This window comes from Calliopsis andreniformis, chromosome 9 (assembly GCF_051401765.1).
Source record: "Calliopsis andreniformis isolate RMS-2024a chromosome 9, iyCalAndr_principal, whole genome shotgun sequence".
In the NCBI taxonomy this organism is placed as follows: domain Eukaryota; kingdom Metazoa; phylum Arthropoda; class Insecta; order Hymenoptera; family Andrenidae; genus Calliopsis; species Calliopsis andreniformis.
In genome coordinates this window covers 14,144,564-14,172,030 of record NC_135070.1, presented here as the reverse complement: position 1 = coordinate 14,172,030, position 27,467 = coordinate 14,144,564, and the positions used below count along the sequence as shown (strand labels likewise).

Below are 27,467 nucleotides of genomic sequence, written 5' to 3'. Positions count from 1 at the left end.
GATATCTTTCCTCTTCGTCGTAATCGTCTAGGATGCCTTTTAATCCCTGTTCTTTTAGCGTTTATTCTTTTTCCAGGTTCAGAGGGAGAAATAGAAAAGACCCGCTGAGGTTCAAATTGATTGATCAGAAAAAGTTCGGAGAAAAATATCTTTTGTCGCCAGCGGATGAATTTCTTAGTTTTTTTTCCCATCGGTGGATTAATTGAATAGTTTAATCTATATAAAATTTGTTTCAGAACTAATTAGCGCTATGAAAGTGCGAAGTTTTATCTCTGTCCGCGTATTTTTTACCTTCTTTTATATTCTATCGCAACTCAGCCAGCGCTCGTTCCCTTTTGTTTCCTCGTGGTCGGTGCTCTGCGATGAAAGAGGAAGGAAGGAATCGATTTTCACTTTAACGACGACGACATTACTTTAAGCTTCACTTTAGTGAATGCTCGTAACAGAGTGAGCAAGCACGGAGATAGAAGGAAAATTCATTAACGGTTTTTTGATGGCAATTTTACTTGTCCTTTCATTCTGTTCTCGCCTTCATTCTCTCACTACCATATTGAGTATTCGTACAGGTTTAAACGTATGAAGTCTCCCATATTTTCTTACCTAGAGTATTATAAATGCTTTAGCTCTTATCTACTCTTCTCCGAGGATCGTAGAACGATGAGGTACAAACTTCCATCGTGAAAATATGTACTCTCATCGAAAATTAAATTTGACTAATTAAACTCGCATTAAAGTGTAACAAACTCTGCCATAAATGGTATTTTTCATCAATTTCAGTTAAAATTGTGTTCCCCTTTGTTCTTCTGTTCCACTTCAAAATTGTTCCCAGTTATTCGTAACAATGCTTCTTTTTCGCGGTTGAACTGGGCCCAGTTACAAAAGACATGAATTATAAGAACGCTTCCTCGAGTAACGGAACGAAGAAGATTAAAAACTTAAACGGAGTAAAGTGGGCGTCGCGCGAAGGAACTTCTTCCCGTCGCTTCGGGGGATAAGTTGAACAATTTGGACTTTGATGTCTCCGTTGGTCAGATGCGAAAAGGTTTCCGTTCTCTTTAATCTAGCGTCAGGGCACCAGGATTTGGTCCGAGTCGGTGCTCCGTTACCTTTTTTCTTCCGTTCGTCTGTCTACCATTGCCCATCCATGTAATTCCTTTTCCGTCCTTTTTGGAACGAACTTCCCTCATGGGAAAGAAACAAGTGACCAATTCTTTGCTCGAGTAACAAGTCCGGTCACCAAAACGGTGACGAACAAAAGCCCAATCGAAATGCTAGATAAGAAGTAGCATCAATTTTCCTGAGATTCCAATATACTTACGAGGACAAAATGACTGCTGATGTTGAGACGAGAATTCATCCTTCGGTACTTATATTTCTTCATATACAACTTTTAGATATACATACAAAATAGCTGTAGAGTTAATCGATAGGAACTGATTGGATAGTCTTTATATTAGTACATATTATATTTGCTAAAAATTTTACAAGCTGAATGCATTAGGTTATTTTTGATATCTTTTTTACGTTATTGAGACGACGAATAGAAGGTGATCCAAGTGGCAATAAAACTTAGTCTCGAGTGAATCAATAGGCTGAATGCATATCATTAAGCGAGTCGCGAAGCGGAAGTGTGCGGTGAGGTTGGGAGAACTTTGGATTACGAACGGCGCGTTTCTCATAAGAAGCAGGACGAGTTGCGAAACTCGAGCTACGTCGTGATAATTACAGACTTCTGTTTCGCAGAACGAGGGGAAGTTTAAGTTTTCGAGCAGATCGTTTCATTTATTCTCTTCCTCTCGACCTTACGCTGTGTTGTGCATGCCTTTGGTGCTCCCTGTCACGCATATCCCCGTAATTGGGCCAATTCGCGTGTTTCTTTTCCAAAGGACTTTTCAGGGGAATATTTCTTGCGGCTTGTTGCCAGCGTGGCGTACCTGAAGGCAAAACTCGAAGGAACGTAAAATAAAGTTGCTTGTTGCAGATGCGGTAAAATCTATGAAAACCATCGGAACCGATTAAAATAGAGTCAATGTATGTAGAATGACGTTGGAATTTATATCCTGGAAAATTCTAGAGTTAGGAAACAGCTCTTTCGAGTTACGAAAAATGTGGATCGTATATTTCCGTCCGGCTTACCAGCTCGCATAATGCATCGCTACAGGAGGCCACGTCATTATCTTTCAAGAATAATTTTCGATACAAGGGTTAATTTGGAAGTTAATAAAGGTCTCTGCCGGTTGAATAATATCTTGGTACTCGCAGCTGCAGAAAGTTTCCAGGAGCGAAGGATCTCCGTCTATTCCCTTATGCGTCGCTTCATTCTGATCTTTCTTCTCCGTCTTTCTTTTTGCCCGTTTACCTCTCAGTCGCTTTCATTCAAAAATTAATTAGAAAGAAACTTCTGCGGTTGGTTAGTTATTAAGCCATCGTGGCAACCTTCTTAGGTAGTTGTATATCTAACTAAGAAACGATTCTGTCCAGACAACTTAAGTAAGGTTACTGAGAAAGGTATACTTTTCATTTAGGCACATACATACCTATAAGTAATTCAATATTAAACATGTATTTATTTAAGAAATACTTGATCGATCTTTTGAGTTTATAGAAGTTTTTTATTTGAAGTTAAGATAGGAGTCCAATCAATTTTAATTGCCTATAATAAAGATAACCATAGTTAGCGACAAGGCTTCCTAACTTAAATCGAGATTCGGGTATTCCGAGATTTAGATGTGACATTTGATGGCTACGAGCTGGATACACCTACAGAACGTTATTGTATCGCAAGTACTTGCTTTTAGTGCTCGTAAAAGCCTGAGTACGAGAAGGTTGTCTCTGAGTCACGAGCGAAGGCTGCTCGTCTCTTCCGTTACGAACGAAACATACCCTAGCTCGGGAAATCGTTAAAAAACAGTGCACGCGATTCAGCTATTTATGTTAAGGGTAATCACAACTGAGTGCATTTAATTTTGACGTTTTACTGCTTGTGTATGATGCGAGAAAGTGTTTCTAAATGAAGATACATAAGATATAAATGTCAAATGATTATTAGCTACCATTTTCCTTAAATATACATAAACTAGAAATAAAGAAAAATTTCACATAGCTTTTACATTTTCAAAAAGACTCAGTATTCCTTTCACTGAATAGATTCCAATTTTCTTCTGTTTCCTTCAGAACGCGAGAAAAGAATTTTCATGAAAAATAAAATTGCTGCCTAAATGGCCGAAAAGTGTCAGAGTTGGCTTCAGAAAATATATTTTTGAAACGTTCACTTCGGCGATGACTAGCATACGAAGAATCCTTGGGAATTAATATTTCATAGTATGCGGTTCTCAAAAGTACGTAATGCGGAGAGGATTCTGCATCCTGTCACAGACTCTTGGGACCTCCTGCCTCGACGAGCAACAAACTGCAGATGTGGGTGAAATCCTTGGCACTCCAGCGTGTGATTCTAGATACATTTCTCGGATAGTGGCCTATATTTCCAACTTCAATTTGATAAAAATCTACTGACAAGCACTACGAAATATACATATGTTCAAATATTTAAAAAATCAGTAGGTAAATATAAATATAATCTATTCTGAAAAACTATTTTCAACAAATATATAGGTCTTTAAGTAATCAGATATTCGAGAAAATATGAAAGTACTAATTTAAATGTGAATTGTTAGTCTTCATTAATAAAGAACTGTATGCAGCAGTATATTTTAAGGAGAATAAGTCAATCACTTGTCAGCCACCTCATAATTCTTCACGTTTCACGAACTTCCCCTATTACCGAAGATATTTAATATTCACACGTCAAAGAATTGCTAATTGTACCACTTTATAACCCCTTTTCACGTACACTGAGTGGCGGAACGGAATCAACCTGTAAAACATGACGTTAAACCTAAGTGCATCGTAAAAGTCAGGAGTCAGAACATCGTTCGCGGAAAATTTCTTATTTTCATCCATTGACGTCGTATCTGACACGATTGCGTCACCATCGCGGTGAACTGAGGTTCCACGAAAAGCACCTACGTTATTTTCTTCCCAATTTGTTCCTGAATGAGTTGTTCGCGAACACTCTGACGCCAAAATGGCTTTGAGACAGAATTTACGTATTAGGTATGCCTCTTTATAGTCGTTTAAGCGTGACTTCACTCGCCTTGGGTAAAAAATTTACACTACGCAGTGTTTTGGATGATTACTTTCCTGGAGAACGAAATGCTTTTACGTTCCTGATTTTAATAAAAATCAATGTTAAAATAAGCAAAAAGTATCTCCGCGTTAAAAACGAGGATTCAAACGTGAACCCCTCGTAGTATTTCGACCCTCGTGTCACTTGATCCTGTCACCCCAATGACCCTCTACAGATATTGGAATGTGATCGACGTATGCTCATATATGCATGCACATATAAAGTGCATTATTATGCAAATACCCAAGGCGATAAATAAGTAATTATTGTACACGGTGCACGCTGCACTTCTATTTTCTCAACAAAGCGGTTTAACTTCAAGGATATCCGTCAGACGTAACGTAATACTCGAAATTATACCGTTCTTTCACAAATACGATTGCCCACTCGAAGCTAATGCCCCTGAAGTTGTTAATATTCATCAACTTTTATGCTTCGAGTCCGACTCCACTCGAAAGCTATTCGTTTAGGATGCAACCTCCCTTGTAAATCGACATTGTCGACGAAGGCAAGGAGCGGAAGCGAATGCGAGGAGAAATTGTGAATGCGGGACGTGGAATGCGGGAGGCACGCGTGAAGAGGAAAACACGCGGACGGAGGCGAGACCCTCTGAATTATTCATCCGCAGAAGGTGGAAAAAAGCCGGCAAGGAACTCGCGCAATCAGAGAAGCAAGGCTCGGTTAATTCGTGTTTCGTGCCCTCTCCGCCCCCTTTTTTCGTGGTACACTGACGGAAGCTCGGAACAGTTAATCATCGCATGTGTTGAGCATCGTCGCTGTGACGTCAACGTTGCCATCACCGACGAAAGTGGAATCAGAGCGAACGAGTAGATATGACTTCGCCCTCGGAAATTAGGAACGCCGCGTGAACGGAATAACGAGCGCGCTGTCCTCGGCTGCTAAACAACGATGATGAGAAATCGTCTAATCGGATGTGGATGAATTTGAAATAGTATGTAAATTGTTAATTAAAGAAATTTGAAGAATTTGTAGATATCGTTTCACCTACAAGATGATTCAAATTATAGAGTAGATTTGTATCAAGCCTCAACCAACAAACCTAAAATAAGGAATACCCAAAAAATATCTGTGATAATAAAGCGGGATGAAATGAGTCAAATTTTCATTAACTTAAATGATCTTAATATAGTGACACAAGCTTATTCTAGAATCTTAATTTATTTAACTGTTTCGATCTACTTTTACTAATGAATGGGTCACAACTCCCTTATGCATCTTTAATGCAGATGCATGAGGTTTGACGTTACCTAGTATGAAGCGCAAACGTTATCGTCGACAGAAGCGCCAGTCATTCAACGCTAAACGCAGCTATGAAACGGTTATTTCCGGTGAACCGTAGAAATCCTCTAGGCAAAATGATAAGACATTATGGCGTGGCGCCAGAGCAGTCTAAAGAGCTTCCTTTTAACACTTCCCCCAGTCTGTAGAACTCCGCAAATATTTTAGAAACAATACCGCAAGCCCAATATTGTACGAAATACAGGCTTTTCATTCAACACGTACTGAAGCTTCACTTAAATTATTGATCCTCCACTTGAGTCATAATCCTCACAATACATCCAAAGATTAATCGATATCTCACATAAAACTCTCCGAAGATAATATAACTTCATCAGCCCTTAAGGATAAATTCTTGAAATTAACGTTCCATAGTAAAACCTTCCAAAAATTCTAGCTTCTGCTATCGCTCATCAACAGTGAAATCTGTGAGACAGATAGAAGTGCGCCGGCGTAGCGCACTAGTCATTTCGCGAAGAGAAAAAATTCCCAACAAAGTGGCGGCAGACTCCATAAAGTGGCAATCGCCGAGCGCCGGCACCGCGAGAGTCTCGTTTTACATTCGCCGTTTTATTCCTGCTGACTTCCGGCCCCGCTTCCGCGTAGACGTTTCCGAGCAGTTTGCAGGGCTCCAGCCTGCTTCCGGCGACTGTCATGTAATCGCTGCAGCCGTGCGTTCCGTTTCTCTCGAACGTGGAACGAGAAAGGGACGGTGCCTCTGTCACGGTGTTCTCCCTCCGGGTGTAAACGACGCGTCTCGATGCTGGGGCATCTATTATCGAACAGGAGCGACTTTTGTCGCTTCTATAACGGGGCCAAGCGCGCAGCGTTCTTCGAATTATCGTATATTCTCGTTACCCCGCAAATATATTTTTTTTTTGCGAGCCGCTCGAGATTTCGTGTTCGTTTCCATGCTCCCATTACCATTAATGGCGTGCACCGCCGTACCAAAATCAATGAAGGAACCACTCTTCCCCTCTTTTTTTCCCGGACATTAGTACCGCCATTTGTTCCGAAACTAAAGTTCGTCGAGGCTAACGTTCCGCTGCTGTTCGATCGGTTTCCGCTGCATTGGATATCGCATCGAGTTAGCGTCGTTATGTTTATGCAATAATCGAGGACACAATCGACTGGATCCGAACTTTCGGCCCCTTCAACGCCACCTACGCGCGCAGCCCTACGGTGCGTTTTCCATCATCTTCCTCTTCGGGGAGAGGGAGGAACCAGCGGGGATATTTTCTGGCGAAATTTATGTAAATGTGTCCGCGGAATTTACAATGCGCGTAACCAGACCGCCGCGGCGGAATAGCTCGCGGAGAGCATCGCAGGAAGCGGCGGGCCGCATTAACCGAAAAGGATGGAACTCGTACGAAGAAAGATAGCGACCTGGAAACGATAATAGTGTTTTCGTTTGGTCCACGGAGCACCATCAAATTGCTCGTTTATAAACATCAAGCGTGAGTAATTTCCAAGACAGTCAAGGAGAATTATGAGCTACCCTCGGCTACCGAGGATTCTCGCCTCGAGTCTGATTCCAACGGAAGCTAAGAGCTAGATTCGTATCTAGAAATCATTTCTGGAACATAATTTCAATGAGTCCCATCGAAGTTTCTGTAACTAAGTCCTTGCGTCTACAGATATTTAACTCTCGGTTTCGGTACCATTTTGACATGCAAAATTAATTCGTGTAGTTTCTGTTTCTCTTAACAACTTCCTTAACTTTGAGGAAGACGTAAAAGTGATATTACTGACGTCTGCATCTCCGACTTCTTGATATTATGCTACAAGTTCATTAAACGGATTCAGACTTCTTGACTAAGCGTTCAAGAAGAAGGTAGAAGGATTAAAAAGTCGTGAGTTTTGGCTAGATCTAACAGGACTGCGATGTACCAAGGGATGGAAACGATCTCTCTTTCCAATCTCCACTCAGCGCAACGATGCAAGTTCGACGACGGATCGTCGCTGATTGTCACACCCCGCCAGCCAGGAATTTCATCTTGTACATAATTAATCTCGGCAATTACGCACTAGACAAGTATAATTCCATGCCTGGCGTCGGCATCCAGTCGAGCCACGGCGGAAGCCAATGCTACAACGTTCCGCACTACTATCCCTGCCGCAAACGCGAGGTTTCCTATCCTTCTACCCTGACTGTTCCGTTTTCCGTACAGGGAAACAGCGGACGACGCGACGCTGCGCCGCTTAATTTCACTGAGACACGGCACGTTCAAATTCCCGCATACCGCGCCGAAATGGACCGACGCTGACCGCGTTGCGTGAGATCGTTGCTGACAAGCAGCGCGAAGAAACGCGTTCGTTATTGTTCCCCGCGGAATTCGCTTTGCGCATTTTGTTACATTACGTTTGCAACACTCTGCAATATTCGCGGCTTCAGCGTCTAAAATGTGAAATTAATAGAGCTCCTAGGTGGAATTTAATATTCGCTGAGTCTGGATGCCAGATTTTGCCGTGTATACACGTGGCCAAAGTAATATTAACGAAATGTACACATTGCCGTAAGTGTAATTTAGAATTGTGTTTGGTTTCATCCGGTGTTTTCTCGATGTAGTCGAAAGTCCTCTAACTTGTAAGAAATATTTCATATGCTTGGGTATATTGCGAAACAAATACATGATATTTTTATGAAATATTTATTGATGAAGTTTAATTGAATGAATTCGGACCGAAGCCAAGGATTTAAAAAAAATACTAGTTCCAATTTTTCTCCATTAACAAAGTTTTTCTTTTGATTGGTACTTTATTTGCTTCAATTGGAGGTACTATTTAAATTGATAGATCGAAGTATAATTAATTAGAATTCTATCTGCTGAATAAAGACGGAATTAATATGTATCGATGCATGCACGGTGTATCATGTGTCACCGAAAGATGAGCCATCTGGCATAACGAGGATAGACAGAGTCGATTCAGTTATCACAACGGATGGTACCATTAAAGCCATTATTTGCTCACCTCGATTCATCATATAACGATAGTATACTTTAGGATAACTATGATTAAGAGCCAAGAATATGTGGAGTCTACGTATATTCTGAGGTCCAAGTTACTTTTGGACAATTATTGTATCGTAACGATGGAATAATAAATTTAAAATGAAATTTCTTTAATACGTCAGTAAAATATTACTTTGAATTGAAAAATACTGCCATAAAGAGTTCTCAAATTCTAGATTCAGTAGGAAATATTCTTATTTAAAGTAAAATTCATATCTTATCTTCTCTCAATCCTGCTCAAATACATTTCACGAATGTGTATATATGTGACAGCAAATAAAGGGAACTATCTCGAGAACATGATAGAATTCGAAATCCTTGCGGCAGTATTGACTATTGACTTGCAGAGTAAAGAGGTGTCGTGAGCTTCTCTAGAAAGTTGGTTCATTTAAAATTCTATAACTTTATAAGTTATCTACCTACATTCCGATGTAATATTTCAAAAATATGTTATAAATATTCCATTCCCTACAATTATAGAAAAAGTTACGAATTGATACTTTTTTAAAGCCTCTAATAATATGTAGCTCCTTTAGCGGCAACAGCGTGACGACGTCGCGTTTCGTGTAAATAGAAAATACATCTCGCTGGTATACAGCGTTTGAATACCATCGAAATTCCGTTGTACCGTATCGAAATAAACCATCGGCGATTCGTCTTAGTCACGGGAATCGAAAAACATGGAGAACGAATGCTCTATTTCCTCAATTCGTTACACAGGTGTATGTTCTGTGTAGCCGTTTAAACGATCCACGACTTTTAGAAGTTTAATTTGCTAAATAAGATATACGTACTTTTAATAGCATGTGAATTTGAAATGTGTTGAACATATAATCTTTATACGTATACCAGCGTAAAAATTCGCTGGATATAAAATCGAGTTACTACAAGCAGAATCACGAGAAGATCGTTCAGCGACAGTGTCGCGTGGTCAGTCGATAACTAAAATCACCGACACACTGAGAGGTTCTACTCCGTACAGAAACTTAGAACAGTAGATGTTTCATACATATAACTTATGCTGACAACAGCGGCGACTTAGTATTGACGCGAGCAGATTCAAAGGCGAAGTTTCCTCTCTCCTCCGAGGGATTTTCTCAGCTTTAGAATATATTATGATACACAGCACTGTGTAAACAATCGCCGCTCCTCGGCACACCATATTAATAGAGCTATCTTCATGGCTAGTTTAATATTGGATACGAAGCGGCGTGGACCAGTCCTTAGAAGCAGATACGATTTATGGCCCCCGGTGGCGAAGGATTGGTAAATATGTAGAATCCTGTTCAGGAACTGCACCTCAAATACAGGCACGTGCCTGTGGTAAGTCTCGCCACAAAATGTCTGAAGAATTTAGCCAGTTGTCGTAAATAAAAGTGTTAAGAGCAATATAATATGTTGCAGAATTTTGTTGGTTTTTAGTTGCTGAGGATGCGAGACCGAAAGCAAAGTTTCCTGTAGTCAAAGGAAGAAAACAATTCCAAAAATATCAGAAATGCGGTTCAGGCTTTCTTTGTTAATTACAAGCGTTCAAAAATTGGTAAAATCCACCATTGTCAGCACGAAATTCGTGATAGAGGTCGGGACATGAGAAAGCAGTAATTGTCATAGCCACTGGCCGGGTCGACTGTCGTAGAATTTCGCTGCAGCTGTATGTGGCGGGTACCCCTTACGTCAGTAACCGCGACAACCGCTGCTCTTTTTATACGCTTATAATTAACAAACGAAGGTTCAACCACAATTTCATTATTCTTGATTTTCTTGTTATTCCGGTGTCAGAGTCAGAGTTTTCTAGACGACTTTAGTCAAAGCACCTACTTAAATAAACATCCCTCTGATTTTGTACTAAAAAGTACCGTTAATTCCAATCTGTACAAAGCTAATAAGGTTGCATCTGGAAAAAATGTGATTCCATATAATTACACTAGATAGAAACATTTGACTTCATAGACACTTTCAAATGTAGCATATTACTACTCAAATGAATCATTACTACTAGCTGAATCGACGTACTCCGTATATACGGAAAATGACTACCATGTAAAAATGTATGTCGAGTGCAACCTTACCAGCTCTCCAGAGTACCCTAGGAATCGCGACAGACTACCGCGCATAAGCGAAACCAAGAACACCGTTTCACGACCGATCGCACAAACAAAGAAGTCCCCTCGGAGATTTGCGAGCGACCGATACCAAAGCGATCGTTCACCACGGTTTTCGCGTTGTCAGTGCCGAAACCGCAGAAATTTCCGTGCTAGCGATCCCCCGCGACCCGTCCGCATGCAGCTCGCGTTCGGGAGCGACGCGCATTACCCAATTGTTTGCCTATGTTTCCGACAGTCTGTCTCGCCTTGTCGGAAGTTCCCGCGGCAGGCTGCGGCCCCGTCGTACTTCGATGCATAATGCCTGTCAGCAGAAATCCCGGCGCATATTTGCATACGTAATCGCGGCCCCGTATCGCGTACGGTCATCTTGGGAAGCGGCCGCTCTCGGCTCGGCCAATCGATTCCCCTGGCTGTACATAAAATGCGCCGCTTCCCGTACGCGCATCACGCAAATCATTAATATTATTCGACGTCCCTTCGCTCGTCTCGGCCGCCTGTTAATTATCCGCTCGAACTCCTTTGTGCGCGCCGAACAATCGACGCACCGGCGATATTACGTTTTCAGGCGGGAAGAAAATAGCGCGAGGGTCGACGGGGCGGGAGGAGGGGAGGGGTAAAAGGAAGGAAGAGGGAGGGAGGAACCGCAAGTCCACAAAAGGGAGATTCATATTCCGCTCAAAGGGACAGCGGCATTCGGCGCGGAAAATAAAACCGACGGGGAACCGTCCCGTCCACGGAAACGCCGACGCTATATTCACGAGAACGCTCCCCGTTTACGTCTCATAACTTCCTCCTTTCTGAACTCTTAACCGACTCCCTCCCTCCCCGCGACCGTGTCACAGCGTTGACCCCTTCCGCGCTTAAGCGTTCTAAACCAACCGGCAAACTTCGTGATATGCATTCGAAATGCTGCCCAGGACCAGGGAATTTTCTCCTAGCCGTACGTGCTGGCAGATTTTCTTATCAGAATAATATCTCCCTTAAATCCCTGTCTCTTCCCTCTACCGATTGCATTTGGATAACGGTGTTGTAAGTGAAGACTTTATTTAGCACTCGTTGATTTGTGTACCTCACAACAGCCCAGCTCAATCTCGCAAGGATAGAATCCTCTAACACTAAATAGAGGGTATGCAGAGCTATCCTTACTTCTAAGGTGCGGAGAACGCTAAGTGGTGGTAGAAGATACATACTAGCTCGGGGTCGGAAGTCGCCTGGCTCGAGGCAATTGACGAAAGTAGAGACCACGAGCTGAGAAACGCTTTTCTACCGCAAAGAAATAAGCTCTTAGCGGAGCAGATTTTCAACAACGACGAGACACGACCGCGCTCGCAGGAAACAGGAAAGAGGCTGCGCGTCGCAACCCTGAACAGTGTTGAGGATGCAGCATGGGACTGCCGCTGTGTGTCTGGTTGCATCCAGAATCTGCTAGCAATCGGGCTGCCAGTGACTGGGAGCGACTGTCAAGGGAACACGGCGCGCCCAACTATCGAGCAATCAGCCGCGGTGCTCGCTCGACGATGTAAGACAAAACACCTCTTATCCCTGATCCGTTTTCTCTTGAGAAGCGGGCCAACTCTGCCCGATCGAGTTTTGGCTCTGGTGTTACCTGCATCACGAACGTGCTGAATTGTCTGATCTGACGCGCATGCTTTCGTGAACCAATTTCACGGGAGCTTGATTGCTTTCTGCGATTTCTAAAGGGTTAATGAGAGACTTGGCGACCACTTAATCCGATCCTCTGTGAATTTAGCATGGATTTGGTTACTGTTCCAATATTGGAAAGCATTCAATATTAGAAGTGTTGCGAAATTATGATTGCCAAGTCTGACGTAGTAAGGAATTTACGTAGTAAGTATATCAAGTCGTGATACTCATAGAGTGTAAAGTGTCAAAATATTTTAATTGGAAAGATTTTGAAATGAAACTAATGGTTTCAGATATTTTGAAGCATGTGGAGGGTCAGGCTATCCGGAGTTTCTGGATGTATGTTTCGTAGTAGCGAATAAATCGTAGTGAAAGGGATTAAATCATGTCAACAATGAATCTTTATTACGAACTAAAGAAGCGCTTTGTTGTACATGGGATTTACATGTACGCGGGGGCAGGTAACGCCACAACAAATTGTTCCACGGACTAGTCTGCTGTATATATCAGCAGAACTGCTATAAGTCACTGTACTCTTTCCACAACATGCCACCGTCTAGGGACGAATCGCATCTGGAATTCAATTTCTTGGAATGGTCGTTACTTCGCCGAATTTCTAAGTGTTTTACACAAAAATGTGAAGACACAAGAGAGTACAGTTTATGGGGGCATGTTTAAGTGATAGATTTATGAAGACATGGTCATACACTTTGAAGAATAAACAAGAAATAATGGTGAACTATAGTTTCATACGAACAGGAAATTTGATCTATTATGAATTCAGTTCTAAACGAAACTATTAATTAACAGTAATTAATTTCATATTGCTGTAAAGCAGAATATATAAGGCATAATTCATTGAATAATATGGCCACTCTATAATGTTACTGAGTTTCTATGGATATTGTATTTACTATCATTATATGATATAAACGATACTTTGAAACAAGGAACAGAAATAGTTAATTAGTTTGTAGTGTTCTACATGTAGCGTGTACAATTAAGAGAAGAGGCCTCCTGCAAGTCGTATGAAATTTGGGACTCTTCAGACGTCTAATGAAGGTAATCGTCAATGCCTGTTAACACCAGGAAACAATGAAAAAGGGACTGCCTTTGTTTCATCTTTTGTCTTTTTTCTCTTTTTTTCCTATAGTTTTGTACTCAGTGTCTACTTCCCACATGTGGTTTAACTCCTGAATGGAGTATTCCCAAAAAGCAGAACCTGGGTTATTTGTAACACACTAATTTCATCTAACTGCCTTCACGTTACCCATTTTTTATTTCAACCAACTTTAATACTCTTGAGTTTGTTAGAAATTCTGTTACCTATTCCAAATCATTTTAATCCTCTTGGACCTCCTCTAACCTGTTCTTGCCTTTTCGAATCTAGTCGTATAGATATCAAATAACCCAGCTATCGCTAGTCGAGTGTAATATATCTTCCACGCCATGCTTTTATTACATGAATAATGAAAAGGGAAAAGCACAATGGGATTATATCAATGCAATCCAATATAAAAATTATGAATTCATATTACTGCCTGGGAAACAAAGATTATAGAGAAAGTAGCTAACAGATAGATATGTAATATGAGTCTTTTAAATGATTTTAATGATCATTCTTTTTATAAATAAATGTTGAAGTGTAGAGATCGCATTTAACGAGTTTCAAATTGTGAGGTAGCATGTGTAGAAGCGACCGTACTTCCACGATGGAAGGTCAAAGAGAAACATCGAATGGTACGTTGACGACATGTAGTACACATCAGTGTGCAATTTTTTTCTCCTCATATTTCCATTTTACTATGAACTTTACTCACGGAGAAACTTCGCCACAAGAAAAATTAGAATTCACATCGTGGTCAGGTGAAAGTTTCGTTTCAGTTTATGAATTAATTTTAAAAAATGTGGAAGAAGTTTTTTAATATGACAAAGTATTGTATTTTCTGTATACACAATACCTTTTTAAAAAAAATTTTACACGAACGAACAACTGTTACAAATATAGAAATGTATATTGCAGAAAAGTCGTTCTAGTAGATTGAAATATGTTCATACTTATATATTAAGTTTAATTAAAGCTGATATTCAATTAATCATGTTACATTATTTCGAATTTTCAATTTTCAAATTTTAAATTTTCAAATTTTCAAATTTTCAAATTTTCAAATTTTCAAATTTTTAAATTTTTAAATTTTCAAATTTTCAAAGTTTCAAATTTCCAAAATTGAAAAATTATTTGTATGCAACTTACTACTTTGCAATTTATTACTTTCATGTATGGAAGCCTTACTATATTATGTGTAGTATAAAGAAGCAAAGATGCATTTGAAAAGAGTGTACTTACTCAGGTCGGACACGTCGGATATTAAAATGATGGAATGTCAGCTCAACGATTTCGTCAGGTTGACCGATGAACGTGTAAAGCAGACAATCGATATTCGACGGATATCGCTTCGGATAATAAGGGGATGTAAATGTGCCACCTTGAGGTCTGTCCGAGCTGCTGTAGACAACGCAAGAGCAACCTATAACATACACAATACGTCATCGTGCCGCCGTGACATCGTCATATCAAATAACATGAGGTATCGTAAACGCGCAAATAACGTAGAACCATGCAATATTCGTGAATCATAGTTCAATATCATAGTATGCAATGAAACAGTTATTTAGGAAGTTCAATATCGCGGACAAAGAGAAATATTACGCTTGTAGTAATTTTAATGTAAAGACATCAAAATACCATAGTAATGAAATCGACCATCTGACACTGTTCTGAAGTAATACCGTCGCCCCAGACCCGACGAAACTTTTCTTATTTCCAAAATGAACTCGTCACCTTTCGCATCGATCTCACCTACCACCTCTCCCCACCATCTGGCCACGCTTCTTTCTATAACATCAACCCTACGTCAATCTCGAAGAATCAAATTAAAGTTTGACTTTTTCATGAAAGGACGTACCGCAGGGAACTGGTAACTTTCATAGGAAACTTTCCGCGATGAACAACAAAATCTTCGATTACTGGAACAGACGTTCCACTGGTTAATGATCGCGAACGATTATCGAAATCCGCATTTCTGACGGCGTCTTTGATTTCTGCATTTCTATTCTCATTCCCACTCGATTCTACTTTTCTGGGGCAGTATTAATCTTCATCTGACAGATATATGGTACCACGTCATTAAAATGATAGAAATTTCCAATTACAGCAAGACAGCAGTTTAATTGCAAAGTTTACACTGAGTTATAATTGATCGCTAAGATATCCAAGAGTCAAATAGTTAAATACGTTAGTAGTCTATAATTATAGTAACTATGTAGCTTTTTATTATGAGGAATTGCTAGGTAGTAATAGAAATTGGCGTGGGTTATAGACGAGCTGAAAAGATATAGCACATAAGGTGAAGAAAGGCCAGAACTTGGTTGGAAAATTCCTTTTATGGATGTTGAAAGTGGTTCAGCCATCAAACCATAGGAGACAATTTGTGAACTCCATTTCCCGCGGTGCTACGAATTTCTTGGCACATAAAATATCGCTTTACTTCAAAAAAGAGCATCGATGTTATGAAACTCTCGATTACTAGCACCGCGTTTTGCAATTTTTGAAAAACTCTCACTGACGCATGCACCTGTTAGGATATTGCAAATTTCCTCTCTTTACGATATGGTGAGTAAAATTATTGTTTCCGTCGCCGAAAGACATATGCCTGTCAGTTCTTTTACAGAATGTACCTTACGTTACTATGTATTCGGTTGAAGCGAGAAGCTGCTGCAGAATGTTTATGGATCCTTTTAGGTAATAAATTACTAAGCTCGCACCACATGAATCATTTATATTATTACAACTAAAAGAATAACTTATCGACTGCTATCGACTTATGAATCTTTATAACAGTTCATAAAAGATCGTTATCAGCTAGATCAAAAAAATCCTATCAAGCTTCATGGGTCGGTGTTATCAAGGGTACTCTAGGCTGGCTGGATAGAAGGTCGCTTGAACGATCCACGAAATGTGGGTCATTACGAAGCCTCGTCGATACGAGTGCAATAATTTATCCGAAACAATATCACCGACCTTCCACGTGATTAGTCTGCGTCGGCGATGGGGCGCGCAATTTCGTTGATTACGTTGATCGCATGTATCCCCGCGAGCGTGATCTACTAGGAAGCATTTATTCAACACGACAAGACTAAATCGATTAAAGTAATTTATAAGGACGATAACGTGATCAATCAACCGCTTAAAAAACTCAGCTGAGAATATGACCCTGGTTGGACCTAGCGATGGCGTATCGCGTTTTGTAGTCATGCGCATTAATCATGGTTTTGTAGCATCGGAACGTCAATTCACAGAACGGATCATCTTTGAATTGTATTCCTTGCATGATGATTTATTCAAGATCTCTATTCAGCTTACGTTGCCTCAATTATATATACACATAATACAGATTTGGGTTAGAGAGCAGCCGACCATCCTGGAAGTGTTTTTACTTACAGAATCACAAATTGAGGTGTAATACATTCGAAGTAATTTGTAGTCCAGATGGCAGTGTTTCTCAGATACATATTTCAAGAGTACAAAGCAATTATGAATCATAACAGATTCTAATTTGAATATTACTGTAGCCACCTAGAAGAGATAAATTAGAGCACACCTTCAACGATGTTCTCTAAAATGATCACTCTTACTATATTTTAAGGTGTATAAAAACTTACGAAATAGTTTCCAGGAACTTCGAATTATTCCTTAACATATAAAACGTAAATACAAAAATTCAAACAATCTACTCTCCGTAATGATTCAAAATAATTAAACAATTGAGAGTACCCACGTTTCACGAGAAGCACATTAGTCGTACCGCAGTTTTACAAAGTCCAGAGTAAATTAGCAAAAACGCCATCCCTAATTCCATTCTTCTTCCCTGTCCTTTGCTTAATACCAAGCGAATGCTTAACGCTTTCTGCGGTACCTTTTCACACCCTTGTTCTTCCTCTTCGTTTGCGCGCGTCTCTTTGCTAGTATCTCGTGGATCCTCTTTATTTTCTTATTTCCCCAATTTCCCTTTCCTTTACTGTCATCTCTCTTCCGGCGCGCAAACACTTTTGCCACTGAAACGTCTGTCATGATCGTGTTTGCCCAGACTCACGAGGCATTCCGCTACATTCGCGCGCTTTGACGCATCAAACATGATGGGCTGCGAGGGACGCGCTATCTTCGCGATACAAAATGTACGTGGTCTGGAATTTACCCTCCCTCTGTCGCATTGCTGTGTTGTCCGCCGCTAATTCGAACTATGGCAATCTGATTTGCGCATGACCCACACACATTCGTTCTTTGTATTCTCAGGTAATGGTTATTTGAGGCAAATACACATATACGGTTCGACAATTCCATTATAATTGTGTCAAAGTTCGCACTCGTAATCTCTAATAAGCGGATTTCATACTCAGAGTTTATTGTTGCACTTTTCTGCAGGTGATGGCTCAATTTTGCAGCAACACGGGTCCATAGCTTGCAGTAACCCCTTCATTGATTAATGGTGGTAAAGGGTATTGAAAACGAATTGGAGATTCGAGTAATGAAATTTTCTGATTGCTTCTGTATTTTCATTATGAGAATTTAATGATTTGATATTACTATCCAGGGAATTTCAGTCATTAAATGATATATCATAATTGGGTCGATTGAAAATGCGCTTTTCAAACTTTCCTTTCTTCAGGGTAAAAGTCTATTTTCAATCAAGTTGCTGTACATCACACAAACTTACAATGGTGACAGTTACTAATGACAATGAAATCGCATAGAATTATCGACGTTTGTGTCACAACAGCAAACAATTCTGATGATGAATGAAATCGTCCGTGGGAAGTCGAGGATATTTTAAGTAGCGATAGAATTAATTTTCACTCCTCGCAGCATACATAAGACGAGGGTGCATGGTATTGCTATATACTGCAAATCCTATGTATCATAAAAGCGACTCGATAACGTAGGAGAGTGCATACTCTTGGTTGCTCAATTTCCCTAGTAAGCTGCTATAAAACCACCGCGGAAGATCATTGTTCGGTCACGTTCTGACCTGCTGACTTAAACATCTTTTCGCGCAGTCTGTTTATTATAAAGATCGAGAACTAGCTAGTGGATAAAGGGCGACACACCCCCTTCTGAGGAAGCCAAGAAACGGAAAACGAGGATACAATGTATCCTTCCTGTTCTCAGTTTTCTACAGGGCTCCAGGGTAAATGATTTACTGCGTGACACTTATGTTAGCTCTAAAGAGATAATATACAATGTTTAACACTCTATTTGAGACCAAGTGTATTACTTTTTTTGAGACCATAATTTGATTCTCTTTTGTAGTTCTTTGATGTAGTAGACTTGAGAGGAAGAAATATTTATCGATCAAATGAAATTTTCTGTGATTATTATACGTAATTTTAGATATAAATTTTTGATGAACATGAAAGAGTATCCAAAGCTATGAAGATTCTCAGAAAATATTTTGAGATCAATGTAATTATTTATGTTACATTTTCAAAGTATGTAATTATTTATTGTTCCCTCTCACTACTGAATTATAGTTTTCAACGTTCGTGTAAAAATAAGTAATATTTTTTGAAATGAAACATATCACGGACATTTATGGTATTTGAACTGCAGTTATCGACGTTCACTCGGTTTATCCCGCAAAGTCATCAGTTATCAATATAAATTACACACGTGAGCGGAATAAATGCACCGTGCATTTGATATTAATGACTTTATGTCTCCGGCCTTCTATAAATGTTTTCATTCGAAAGCGGAGGGAAATACGTGCCTTACAATTAAGGCACTAAATCTCATGCTGCATTTAGAATACCAATTACTGCGTTCTAAATGGTAGAATGTAATCCAATATTAACCAAAGTGATTCAAACTAAGCTCCAATTTTCTCATTTTTCCTACCAAAAAACCGAGATCAAACATATTGAAAACCGTATATAAAAAATCGTATTAAAAGCAGAATATTAAGCGGGTACGTATCAGGTATTATCTTCGTAAATAATTAATGTATTCTTGCGAAGGGAGGATGTTACCTTTTATACAAGAAAGCTTAGTAAAGTACGTCGCCAATAAAGAGCGCACAAAGCGCGACGTCTAAGAGATGTTACGTAAAATAACTGACGTTGACGATAAAGTAGAACATGTCCCTGAAAGCAGTTGATAAGTTAATAATATAAAGAGCTTTGATTCCAGCTCCTCGAAAGCAATATTCTTTAAAATATCAAATTACAAGTAATTATACTAGCGAACAAGGAAATACGTGTAAAACCCGCCTCTAATAAACGAGCGCTTCATCCCCTTGTTGCAGCAACCAGACACAATATTACGCCGCGGAAGGTAGCGACCAACTTGGAAGTTATCTTTTTCGCGTACTTTGGCAGCGCGTTGACTTCCCTCCGCTCCCACTTCGGCCGAGTCAAAGTTATTTACGGCGCTAGGCAGCGCATTAAGACGCCCACAGCTGGTGCCCACGGTTTATATCTCCGCAACACGATCTCGCGATCTCTTTTCGTCCAGCGCGGAACAGGGACCCGCTATTATATTCCCGGAGGCATTATATTGTGCTTCGAGAGCCCTCGCAGGTGATTCACGGACCGCTGACACGGTGCCGATCCGCGCCAGCAGATCTTGGCCGCTGATAGTTTACCGATACACCTATGTACAAGCTACATAAGGCCGTGGAACGGAACGAGGACGAGCCAGGTGGGAGACGGCTCGCGAGAGATATTATTGCGGCAGGCTGGAACACTAGAAATCACTTAGCAACCGATTGCAGGGGCGAGTTGACTTTTCAGGATCTTCGGCTGTCACCGCAAGCTGCCGCATCCCAACGGTCGGCGGCAACTTCTCGCGATTTCTCGCGAGAGAAAATCCGCCCCGTGTCGCGAGTTTCCACGTCACGGAGCCCACCTACACGTGCACGCGCGTACAGGCGTCACGACGGATGCACCGGTGCACGTCAGCAACAAGACGCCTCTCCAGCCGGGGCCGCCACGGTATCTGCCGCGATGCAACGCCAGCGAAGACAGATATCCGCTGAGAGCTCCGCCGTTCTTAGATCACGCGATTACCCCGTGGACACAGAAAGGCTTCTGCTAAAAGCTGTCGGATAAAGAAGAGAAACAGGGGGAGCGCGTGAGGGAGGGGTGAGGAAGGGGTGAGGAAGGGGTGACAGGGGGGAGGACGCAGGGTGTGAAAGGAGCGCGGTATCCGGAGGCAGCCGAGAGAGGAGGAGATCCTCGCGATCTTCCGGGCCAATGAATCGGCTAGTTACGACACAATGCGACCGTTTCCGCGTTATTCCGGAGATACGGCCACGACGGACAAAATCGGAGGCACGAAAATCCGGTCGGGCTCGTTTCGGATGCACGCGACACCGACACCATCCCCCCAACCGATCGTATCGTGCAATTACGGGGAATGCAGTCTCGCTGTTGACTCGAACCCGATCCCCGTATTATTTGTCGGCCGGGACACGGAGAAATTAATTCGTTGTTAAATAGTGCTTACATTGTTATTGACTCTGTAATTGATTGATTGCATCGGCAGTAGGCGACCGATCCTTGCTAAATGAAGTATAGGCGCGTGGAAATAATTACTACGCCAGTATCTATCTGACCTGTTATTTGCAGGGATGGACATATTTTCGTTAATGAATGGCTCTATCGACGCGAGACCTACGGCGAATGTTAATTACGTTGTGATATAACGGGCAGCGTTCTGCTTCTGCCCGCGAGTAATTGCAACGCAAAGAGAAAGAAGAAAGATACGCGCGATAATGCGGCATTAAACGCGATTGAAAGCACTTGTGCGTGTAATCCATTTTAAATTGTCTTACCAATTACTGCGAGCTGGCCAGTTTTTCACTGAGGCGTTAAATGAATGTTTGTTGTAACAACTTCTGCAGGGTAAATTATTTGAGTAAATAGAAATTTGTAAATATGGAAGTATGACAATTGGTAGGTATTCCCCTCGGTATGAAAACAATGTAAAAAATGTAAATGTTGAAAAATGAAAATCCCTCGAAACTCCAGCGTCGTAACTTTCTATCGTAAATAATGTATACCTTTCAACCTCGATTTCTGTGCTGGCCCATCCCTTTCGACATGGAAATGAAATTTCAAAATTTCGGAAGATAGAATAGCGAAGCCGTGGAATACGTATCGCGAAATGTGGTAGCAGGAAGAATGGAGGACTGGCAAAAACGTGAGCTACGATTTCCAGAATATCGATCCGAACCAGCTGGCATGACTATTCCTTTGAGAATCAATGCCACGAGGTAGACGAAGCTAAATGCGCGTGAAATAAATTGAGAATAATACCAGCCCTATCCCGTCTGCCTTCTTGCCACGTGCCGTTTTTACGAGATCAGCCTTCGCCTCGACCTTTCGACACCGCCGTTTCCGTAACATCTGCTCGTGTCGATTATTCTCGGACATTTTTCACCGCACGCCCCCAAGAAAGTCGCGATAACTGCGGGACACTTTTTGATCGTTTCCCTCTTGCATAGTAATGCACTTTCCGCTCTTAGGTCATCGAGCTGAAACTTGGTGGTCTTTCAGGACATTTACTTTTAATTAACTCTCCTCCGCCAGCTGCGGATTACCGTTGTGGTCGCTTGTTTTACTCATTACGATCCTCGTCGGCTCAGATTGCTTTCTCTTAATTTAAGGTCATACGTTTCAGTTCGTCGAGTTCTAATGCTCTTTTATTGCCCAGATGTTTAACTGATTAATTAATTACAGAAATCCCTATATCAATGAATTTAACACAATTCCTTTAATATCCACTTTTAATTGCATTTCTATATATACTTTTATCTTATACCGAATGACTTTCAGATTTCTATCTCTTAATATCTACTTTAATTAGAAACCCTATTTTCCTGGCGATTTCAGAAACCGACGAACTAGGTATCTCGAGAATTTCTATTTACCCACGCTATTGAGAGTACGCTAAAACGTACGATAAAGAAGGTCTAAGTGACACATAAATAAAGTACAGGACTGACCCGTTAATTGTAAGCGTTGGAAGCATAAATGCAGAACTGCAAGAAGATATATCTGTTTTCTCAGCTTGAGTGGTTAATTCTCTCGCAACTGTTCAATTTAACCATCCTTTTCAGTATTCACCGAAGCGCCGCGACTATTCAACCTCACCTGCGTCGCAATAACGCATCCGTAAATCGCAAAACCGGAAAAGGACGGACCGAACAGTGGCTGTACACTAGGTTCTGGCCGTTAAACACGGTAAAGAGGCCAAAAAGCTCCGTGTATGAAATCTCCTAGGAAATTTACGATATCACTGCACGCGTCGAATTGTTTTCGCAAAGTGTACACCGCACGAAGATACTTCCGTCACGGGGTTCGTTTCGCGCGCATCTATTTCGACGTCCGCGGCAGAAAGCGACGCGGAAAAAAGGGACGCGGCTCGGTTATTTGTTCAGTAAACAATGGCGCCCCGCCTTTAATCGTGATCGCCGCGCCATTATTCACGATCGCCGCGCCCGCGAAGTTCTCCGCGGCAAAAAGAGGATAGCGGCGTACGGTCGAATTTAGAAGCATCGACGTTTCTTTGTGAACTCACCCCTTTCTCCTCGACACCCTTTATCGCCCTCGCGGCCCCGATACGGGCTCGTTTGATAGATTTCACAGGGCGCGAGGGCATCAATCTAGGAGCAGGTGGTCAAACTAGCAAACAGGCTAGCAAAAATTTATACATCCGACGGTATTGTTTTATCTTTTATTGGCTGGGATTTGCGGGCGACGCTCCGCGGACCCGAACCCCTATCCTCCTTTCCCCCCCCCCTCGGTTTTTGTTCATACCCAACCGGTGGGTATTTATTCATGAATCCGAAATGACACTGTAGCCGCGACGTTTCCGTTTCACACGATCGGTCCCCCGCGTTCAGCGAAAGTTACATAGACGCACCCTCGTATTTTACACGTTTCTGGACGGTTTTTTTATTTTTTTCGTGGTTAGCCCGATGCAAATCTACGGTGTATTTGAATTGCAAAGCGCGAAGGGTAAATTTAAAAGACTGAAATTTGGTATTCCGTAATTTTTAACCGGGTCAATCGCGTGTCGCCGATGCGCCGACGTTTGTCGTTCTCGTATTTATTTTCAAACGTGCAGCTTCCGAAACACTGGTTGAACATGGATATGCGTTAGTCAGAGAAGCTGGTTGAATTTAAGCAGAGCAGATTTCGCATCTCCTACCAGCTACCTCTCGAATATTTTCAGTATACAAATATACTTCAATTCCGAAGTGTATTTAGCTTCCTGGGCGTCGAAATTCACTCTACTTAAAGTGTCACGACGCTCGACGTTGCCGAAGTATATTTGTGACGCAGGGCGTAGCAGATCCACTCCGATGACTTCCGACCCCACTCCTCCGTCGTTTTAGGTTTAAAGGTGGATATTGACTGCTCCGATGGACAGCGTCCTCAATGGACCACCCGGATATTTCCTGCATTTTGTACAGCAGTGTGTCCAAGCGGAAAACTTTTCACGTAATATTGGAGGAAACGCTGCACGTGGACGAGACACGGTTGACAATGGACGGTTTGAAGGACTCGCGATTGCTCGTTGGAGAATACTGTGCGAGGTGTGACGGGTAGTAGAATCAGAAAGGGGATGATCCCTCGGCGCAAGAAGAAATGAAAAATGCAAAATAACAATGTTTTTGGACCAGATGTCTGCGTGGAGTTTGAAAAAGCATACTCATACAGTAAGCCTCTTCTCAATTGAATCCCCTGTGGCAACATATTTCAAACACTCGACCGATCAATTATTCAACCAGCAGGAGCACAACGCACGCCTTTTCCCACGCAATAAATTAACCTCGGTAAACAAGATGTAATTATTAATAACCGCAGAAAGAATTTCGCGGTACAGCCGCCAGATTCTCGAGAGCAATTTATTTCCCGCCTGCTTTTCGCGCTCGCCCGTATACGTAATTTAATCAATAAGCTTCGCGGCATCATGGGGTTGTTTATTTCATTGGTATCGCGGGCGAGTAACGTTGGCGTTGCAAATGGCCTCACGCAATCCCTCCGAGTGCTGTTAAACGTAAGGTCAGCCGATATCTCGAACATCGAGTTCGATAAAAACTGTGCCAGTTGAACAAAGGGGACAAAAACGTCCCTTTTTAGGTTCCTCGTGGCCCGTGCATCGCGGGAACAAATGGAACTCGCGCGTTTGTCGTCGCTGCGAAGTGCCATTCGACGTTCAAGTACGGATGCCAGCGGATCGAAATATGCGACTCGGCCAAACCGAAAGGTGCACGGCATTAGCGAAATCGTAATTGAAATATTAATTTATGACGCGTAACGACCGCGCAGTAATTAACACGCTCTGTAACCTCGTGTCGACGGACGTGCAATGCATGCATTACTGCGACACGGCCGCATTACATAAATACTCGGCTTTAGTCTGCTCATAATGCCAGATCATAATGGGCAAAGTGTACAATTCGACTATTATCCGGGGGATACCGGCATTTACAGGGAAAATCCACGGATGTATGCGTGCTGGCCGCGCGGCAGCCCACATCGGAAATGTGCGTGCACACGGGACACCCAACACTGCGCCGTGTGCCCATTATCGCACCGGCGCAAAAGTGGGCTTCGTTTGGTACATTATTCGGGATCGGCGGTCTAGAATCAGGGATTTCAGTGTTAAAGACAATGCGTCGCGTTTTGTGATAGTACCCCGGTTCTTCCATTATTTTGCTTGCCAGAAATTTCCATACTTCGCTACAGTGGCAGTTTAAAACTGCGTTCCATTCTGCTAACAATTGGAGATTAATTACTCGTTAAATAAATACTAGAAAGTGATTTGTCTTCATTGATATTCTCAGGAGAATCTTTTATGAATGAACACGAAAATTCTTAATTCGACAGAACAGACAGTTTACATAGGGTTGTTATCCATATTTCTGTGCATGTGACTAGGAATGCTACTAGGTACTTTCTAAATCTTGTATGTCAGTAAATTAACTTAAATAAAAAAATAATTCCTCAGTGTAGACATACTAATGTGAAAGTTCTTTTTTACAGGATTAGGTACGGGCAGAGAAATATGGAGAGGTACCCCGCTCGCTTTGTATTTCGCCATTAGCCACGTCGTTCATTAAGCAAATCTTTCTGATTGTGGGCACAGCGGACAGAAGGTTAACGAAATTGCGTGGCACGCCAAGTTCGAAATAGGAATACACGTGCTTTGAAGGGACGTCTCCTCCCGTTAACGTTGGAACGTTGGTTTGATTGCATTTTCCGCCGGCATTGTTCGTCGGCCAGCGAAAATGATTTTCCGCCGAGGCAATATTTTGATTCCGATTTAAATGCAAACGAAATGGGAGGTTGCGGGCATTCACGGATATTACGAAGACGTTTCTGTGGATCGACCTGTTCAAATTCAGGGATTAAAGCGGGAAAAAGGTTGAAAGGTTCCGCGGTGCAACTTCGCCGGCTTAATGCAGTCAAAGATATCGGAACGGGTGGGGATCGAAGTGATAGACTCGAAAGTATTATTCTTCGCCCATTACTCGACTTCTCTCAGAAGAACATCGACGAATGGAATAATTTCTTCAGACAAAAGGAACTTTCCCACTTGACGAATTAATTTCGGTGTCTTGCCTTTCGATGTCGACAGATTTTGATATCTTCTCGGCATTCTCCGGTAGCCGAATTTTCTCGCCGATTGTTCTGAGACAATCGCGACATAAATGAATCAGAATTACCATTCATTCTAGAATCGTTATCGTATTAAAGCGTAACGAACTGAACTGAACCGTGCAATACTACGTATTATTTTCTTCAGAAAAATTTGTCAATTGTACATTCTCAAGATTACCATTAGTAAAAACACTGATCAGTTTTTTACAATATAAAATTAATAATAATATAATTAAATAGTAGAGTATATTGAGTAACGTATTGAAAGAATTTTTCAAGCAGAAATTGTTCGACACGTACCACCCCTGTGATACACGACCGTATTACTAGCATTCTAACAATATTTTTCTCCCTTTTCCTCGCATCGAAAAGCAGTTGCTTGGTCAGCCGCTGACCGGCTGTATATCAATTATACGAAACCACGGCGGAGGAATAAATAGAAGCGCGCAGTGCTGGCTGTACATGGCGCGGAAACGCGACTTTGCTGCCTCCCGGGTGGTCGTCTGCGAATGTTGTCCCCTCTCAGGGAGAGATTCGATGGATTGGATAGGTCGCATGATAAAACGAGCTCACCGGGACCATTGCGCGATAGATTGACCAATATGATAGATCGTCTCCCTTGCTATATTGCGTGGGTGACCACTCGCGCAAATCCAGGCTACCTTTCGGAGCATCCAGATTTAGGATCTTTATTGTGACCTCTGGCAGGTGCGTTAGTCATTTCTAGAAGACTGTAAATAGGTATTTGCTACAATCTTCTACTAGTTGAGAAAATTTAGTCGATCAGTTCAGTAGAAATCAGCTGCCTTTTTAATTGATGTGGATGCTAAAATGAATTAATTAGTAATTTACAAAAGAAAGAATAATCTTGAAAAGTAAGTCTTGATTGTGGTGAGTAAGACGAGAACACGTGCACTTTTGTGCACCTTTAGTGCAGAAATGGGCATTCTATTTTCAAACCTCATAGACAGTATGCACTTTATAGGAAATTATGAGGCATTTTCTTGTTTCCCTTTATTTTCCCTTTTATTTCCATTACATCTTCTCGATAGCAAACCGACGACGTTTCATTTAAAAACAAACCATTAACATTTCACCGTAATAAAACTAGAAGCTTAGATGGTGTGCGGCACGGAGCAGCCGTATAGCATCAGAATCCCCCCAAAAGGAAGAAAAATATTCTCGGAAAATCTAGTTAAGAATTCGCCGTGATAAGAGGAATAAGAGATGCGACGTACAGCAGAGGAAAATGAAAAAAATCGAGAAATTCTAGTTTCGTATTTCTGTACGAGAATACTGAACCAGTAATAAATAGTGCGCATATGTTTATGTCCAACGATCAAAATTACGAGAGGAAAATATATTCCTCCCATTCTGGTAGAGCTCCAATATAATATTCATACTGAACAAGGCACTTAAGTGAAGACTATTGCAGTTTACGTCAACCTACAATCGCCAAGCACGAAATACATTAGACAGTGACTATTTTAT

General features: G+C 41.5%; 1 protein-coding gene across 2 annotated transcripts in view; it reads right to left on the bottom strand.

Annotated features, from left to right (window-relative positions):
* Sol1 overlaps positions 1 to 27,467 on the bottom strand; it is a 327,555-nt gene that overhangs the window by 236,373 nt on the left and 63,715 nt on the right. For both annotated transcript variants that reach the window (XM_076384888.1, XM_076384889.1), the window contains exon 3: positions 14,596 to 14,776. In XM_076384888.1, the coding sequence (XP_076241003.1) occupies positions 14,596 to 14,776 (181 nt within the window). The remainder of the gene's footprint in view (positions 1 to 14,595; positions 14,777 to 27,467) is intronic.